The sequence below is a fragment of the Amphiura filiformis genome, unplaced genomic scaffold (genome assembly GCF_039555335.1).
Source record: "Amphiura filiformis unplaced genomic scaffold, Afil_fr2py scaffold_25, whole genome shotgun sequence".
NCBI classification, from domain to species: Eukaryota; Metazoa; Echinodermata; class Ophiuroidea; order Amphilepidida; family Amphiuridae; genus Amphiura; species Amphiura filiformis.
Genome location: NW_027305489.1, coordinates 1,163,105 through 1,168,599, shown reverse-complemented (window position 1 = coordinate 1,168,599; position 5,495 = coordinate 1,163,105). Strand labels below are relative to the sequence as shown.

General features: G+C 33.4%; 1 protein-coding gene across 1 annotated transcript; it reads left to right on the top strand.

Annotated features, from left to right (window-relative positions):
* Positions 1-1,115: 1,115 nt before the first annotated feature.
* Positions 1,116-4,775, top strand: LOC140143665 (protein Wnt-8b-like). The gene is made up of 6 exons (XM_072165481.1): positions 1,116-1,505; positions 1,787-1,823; positions 2,385-2,514; positions 2,775-2,900; positions 3,210-3,352; positions 3,742-4,775. The coding sequence occupies exons 1-6, from the start codon at positions 1,429-1,431 to the stop codon at positions 4,273-4,275; spliced, it is 1,047 nt and encodes a 348-aa protein (XP_072021582.1). The 5' UTR covers positions 1,116-1,428; the 3' UTR covers positions 4,276-4,775.
* Positions 4,776-5,495: the final 720 nt, after the last annotated feature.

The window sequence follows — 5,495 nt, the reverse complement described above, 5'->3', positions numbered from 1 at the left end:
TTGCTATATTTATATTTACACTGACACTGACAATTGTCAACATTGGTGAGAAATTTGAATTGCAGTGACGACTCTGCTTTCTTTCTTTCTTTCTTTCTTTCTTTCTTTCTTTCTTTCTTTCTTTCTTTCTTTCTTTCTTTCTTTCTTTCTTTTTCTTTCTTTCTTTCTTTCTTTCTTTCTTTCTTTCTTTCTTTCTTTCTTTCTTTCTTTCTTTCTTTCTTTCTTTCTTTCTTTCTTTCTTTCTTTCTTTCTTTCGTTCTTTCTTTCGTTCTTTCTTTCGTTCTTTCTTTCGTTCTTTCTTTCTTACCACCTCTACTGTTCTTGTTAACGCAGATACATTAATATCTTTTTAGTAATAATCATAGCTACATAATACATGCATATGGCTAAACCTGAGACTATTATAGTCTCAGCCTAAACACTATCCTTCAATACTCCAACTCGTTTAGCATTTAAACAAAGTGATGGCAATAATTATGTGTTTAGAAATACACGAGCTTTGATTCTATTTTAAACTTCATATAACTCGTTATTTTCCCTGTTCACGCGCAGATAGGCCTTCACATTCAATTCAATTCAATTCAATTCAATTCGATTCAAATTTATTTGAATTAAATTAGTTAATTAAATTGATCATGAAACATTTAATTTTTTCTTAATTTCTGCAATTTGCCTGTCAATCACGGATTGAAATACCACATCTTACGCGGTGTTCTAATCCGCTTAATATGCCGAAAGTTGAAGGTGGGATGTTTGAACTCTAAGATGTCAATGATAGCGTCCAGCCAGGAACTGGAAAAAGCACCTTGCCGTCAATTCAATTCAGTTTAATTTTATTAACATTATATCACAAATGGTTATGGTTTGTTTAATGTTGATGTTTATTGTTTAATTTAAACAAAAGTAAAGAAATCATAGCAAGAATAATATAATATATCCCATGTTCAATTGTTTTTATTTTTCATAACGAATCAAACGCCTGGGACAAAACCTTTTAAACTTTTAAAAATATAAATTTTGTACATAGCAAGGTCTGGTTTTAAACACTCAATATACTGCACGCTCGCGTCAATTGTTTTATATTTCCCACCAGTTTGATCAGAGGAAATGTACTCCTAGTATTTTACACAAGGAAATGCGCAGGCGCGTTTCGATCGTTCCTTTCTCTTCCGTCTCAATGAACTAGAGAGGAAATGGCGCGGCAGCCGACGTCTGATGTCGATTGTCTTTTAGGCACACGCAAAGGAAGTTATGAAATTCAACTGCAAGTTCGTTTCAACGTCACAATTGCTTTAGCTACCGTCAGAACAACATCTCATCTCGCTTAGTGTTACTTCTGTAATATTTGTTACAATAATTCGTTGATATTGGAAATTGGAATATACCATTAACATACTCAATTGCTTGAATTGCGGAATACTCATCATCATGTTTCGTCAAGTTGCTGCAGTTTTGTATTGTTGTTTGCTATCTGCGATGCAGGTACATTGCTTCATTAATGGCTGGTAAGTTTTTTGCAAAAAAAATCTTTCATACATTTGTTGAATTTTGAGCACACGAAAATAATTTATAAATGAATGGATTAGATAAGTAAATAATGGGCCTACCTAGTAAAGCAATTTGAAGAAAACTTACTATTGGTTTTGACAAAAGAAAATTCCTTAATTACTAAACCTGATGAATTTGTTTAAAAAAACTTACAAAGAATCACGTAGTTTAAAAGCTTTAATAACGCAGTATTGAGTATAAGTCTTAAAAGATTGTTTTCTTTTTTGTTATTTGACAGGTCACAAGCAATTAATCTACTGCTAGCTGGTTCCAAGGTAAGAATTGTTGTTGTTTACCATCTGACATTGAAATAATGTTACAAGTTGAATGTTGTATATTTCATGAGTAGATCTACTGTTTTATTATTAGAAACTAATTTGACACGTTTATAAGAGAAGAGTAGCCTATAATAGTATTAATGGATTTTGTTTAGAAAAGGAAATTGACATTGCTTAACATTGCGGACATAAGTAACAAGAAACGAATAGAAAGAACTGATGTTCACATACTTGCCTTGTTAGGATTATTATTTATTTCCGATCCCTCTTTAATCCAATTTGTGTGGAACGAAATAAGTTTGAATTTGAAATTTTGCTTGTATTTTTGACGTTTGTACGAGTGCGTACCCTTCTCTATTCGCCAAAATTGGAAATAATGCAATAATAAAAATTGAATATTTAGTCTATTTAATTGGATAAAATTTTCGCGTATTTCTTTTTTGACGTTTGTGCGAGTTTTGTATGTTTCATACCCTTACAAATTAGGCCAAATTTCAGTATTAACCTGATGATAATAACATTGAACTCTAATCATATCACTTGTCATCTCTTCCACAGACTTATTTGTCTTATTCTGACAGCATAGCAGCTGGAGCGAACCACGCCATGTCGGAGTGTAAACATCAATTCAAGTGGGATCGATGGAATTGTCCCGATAACTCGCTGTCGTTATTCACCGAATTGAATCGTAAGTTGATTTTACCTGCAATTTAAGAGTGATAAATACATATAAAAAAAACCCGAAACTTACCGTTTTGAGTTTAGTTAATTACGAATAATATGAAGTAGTATTTCGTCCACGATGGAACATTTTACCAAGGATGCTTTTACTCAGGTACTTGAATATTTAAAGTTAACAAATGATTATGTTCTCTTTTGCTGAAATGTTAAGTTTATTCCACTTGATCATGTTAATGATTTGTTGTTTTGTTTTTCCCATCTATACAGCGACTCGTGAGATGTCTTTCATTCATGCCATCAACACTGCCGGAATTATGTTTACATTGACCAAGAATTGTAGTCTGGGCGACTTCACCAAATGCGGATGTGACAACAGCAAAATCGGACAAATGGGTAAGAAAATTATTGATATCAATTATGTCGGTTTGTAGCTTTGCAATGCTGCCATAACGACTGGTAAAATGTGACTCTTTACTTTAATTCAAGTTATTTTGGATGATGGTTCTTGAAACAGTTTAGAAATGCATAGTATTTTTGGACTTGTACTACATTACTACATGGCTTTACAGATCTGTTTAGTAAACGCCATTAGGCCTTCATTCTTCAGAGGCATGGATTCGTTCAAAAGTGACAAATTCCAGCAACTTTTTGTCCATCAAATGTTATTTAAAACTAATATTTTGTTTCTTTTCCCTCATTTAGGCGGTGACGACTGGCAGTGGGGTGGTTGTAGTGATAATGTCAATTTCGGCGAGAGACTTTCCAAGAATTTCATAGACGAATTAGAAACTGGTGATGATGCAAGAGCTGTCGCCAATCTCCATAACAACGAAGTTGGAAGAAAGGTAAGACGACTAACATGTTTTGGAACTAGTGTATATCTACGTGTTGCCATTTTATTTGACCAGTAAAGCAAAACACGTTTGTAATAAGTACATAACGATTAATACGATGTGACAAAAATTGTCAACTATAAGTAGCCTATATATTGTATACAATATTTGGTCAACTTTTAAATTCATTAGAATGTATGTACAATTGTATATGTATGTCGGCGGACCGCAACAAGCAAATTGTGATGTAATATTGATGTTGCTATCTTCGGTAGACGAGAGAGGATGTTGTGTACCCAAATGATATATCTATTGAGTGAGATCACAGATCCTGATCCGCGCTCTAATGTTAATTAAATGTCAATGTTTTACGTTTTTTTAATGTTTTTTTTTCCTGACAGGTTGTTCGTAAGAACATGCAACGACGATGCAAGTGTCATGGTGTGTCAGGTAGCTGCTCCGTCCAAACGTGCTGGGACCAACTCGCTGACTTCCGCGTCATCGGATCTATACTCAAGAAGAAATATCTGGATGCCGTCCGTGTAAATTATGTTCGTGGTCAACTCATCAATGGAAAGGTTGCTTCGAGAACTGTAGAAGGAGAAAACAGCGAGGATTCAACTCTTTTGAAAAAGACGAATTTGGTCTACTTGGAGAAGTCCCCTGATTACTGTGACGCAAATTCTACCATCGGTACACGTGGTACGGAAGGCCGTGAGTGCCTGCGCAGTCCTAAAGATGATGCTTCGGTTGATGAACTGGCCTCGTGGGAGCATCACAGTTGCAAGAGACTATGCACTAAATGTGGACTTAGAGTAACGGAGACAAAGGTTGTGGTGGAGTCTAGATGTAATTGTCAATTCCAATGGTGCTGCAACGTGAGGTGTGATACATGTAAATCGGAGAAGACCGTTTATGCCTGCGAGATTTTATGAACTTGAACTGGAGAGTTTTGTGCAACTCGTGGATTTTGTGCCATTTTGTGGAACTTGATATGTCTTCGACAAAAACGATCATTTAAAGTTCTTGCAAGATTTTAAATATAACAAATATTTTAGGACTGACATGAACTGCACGAGATCGTCATAGTGTTGTAAACGTGTAGACTTATAACTTTTGTAAATAGTATGTAAATATTTTAAATATATGAAATATTTTAGGACTGACATGAACTGCACGAGATCGTCATAGTGTTGTAAACGTAGACTTATAACTTTTGTAAATAGTATGTAAATATTTTAAATATAACAAATATTTTAGGACTGACATGGACTGCACGAGATCGTCGTAGTGTTGTAAACGTGTAGACTTATAACTTTTGTAAATAGTATGTAAATATGTATATTATAACAAAACTCTATTTTAGATACTTGGCTTACATTGACTTTGACCATGTGTTTTGTGGTTATTTTTGTATGACATGTGCTTTACGAAATAAAACACAAAATTAATGCAGATAATAATTACAGCATCGCATCATTATTTTCATATGTGTTGATTTCCGGATATAAGGGAGGGGTAAATATTAAAATTTGAGGGTGACACTCCATATGTCGAGTATAGCGCTAGCAACCTCAAACCTGTTTTCACGGCATTTAAATATTTTTGAACAATTTTCCGCCCTTTCTATTTATATTTTTTGCCACCCTTTGCCCCTTCCTTTTTGCCGCCCAAATCTTAAAATGGGGAAAAAATAACAAATGTAAAGATCAATATACGATTTCAAGAAAAAAATTGTAAATTAATTGTCGTCCTTCCAAAACATTGTAACAATTATTGTAAAAGCTTATTTCTCATATATTTGGTTTATAAACAATATGAATGAATCCTCAATTTACTCCAATAACTCTCAATTTTCATATGAAAAAAAATGAAAATAGTGCATTTTGCATTTAGATTTGCAGGTTACCTATAATAGGAAACAAATTTGGTATTTTTAGCCTAACATGTATATTATTTTCTTGTAAAAAATTATGCTTCTTTAGATTTCTCACTTACAAAAAGTCAAATTGCACAAAAATAATCAACACTAATTAAAGCCATATTATAACATTTGCTGAGGAGGACGCCCTCACTGATTTTTTAAAATTAATTTTTTACACGATTATATTGTACTTTATTAAACCAATATACCCTGAAAAAAATCAAGACTCTG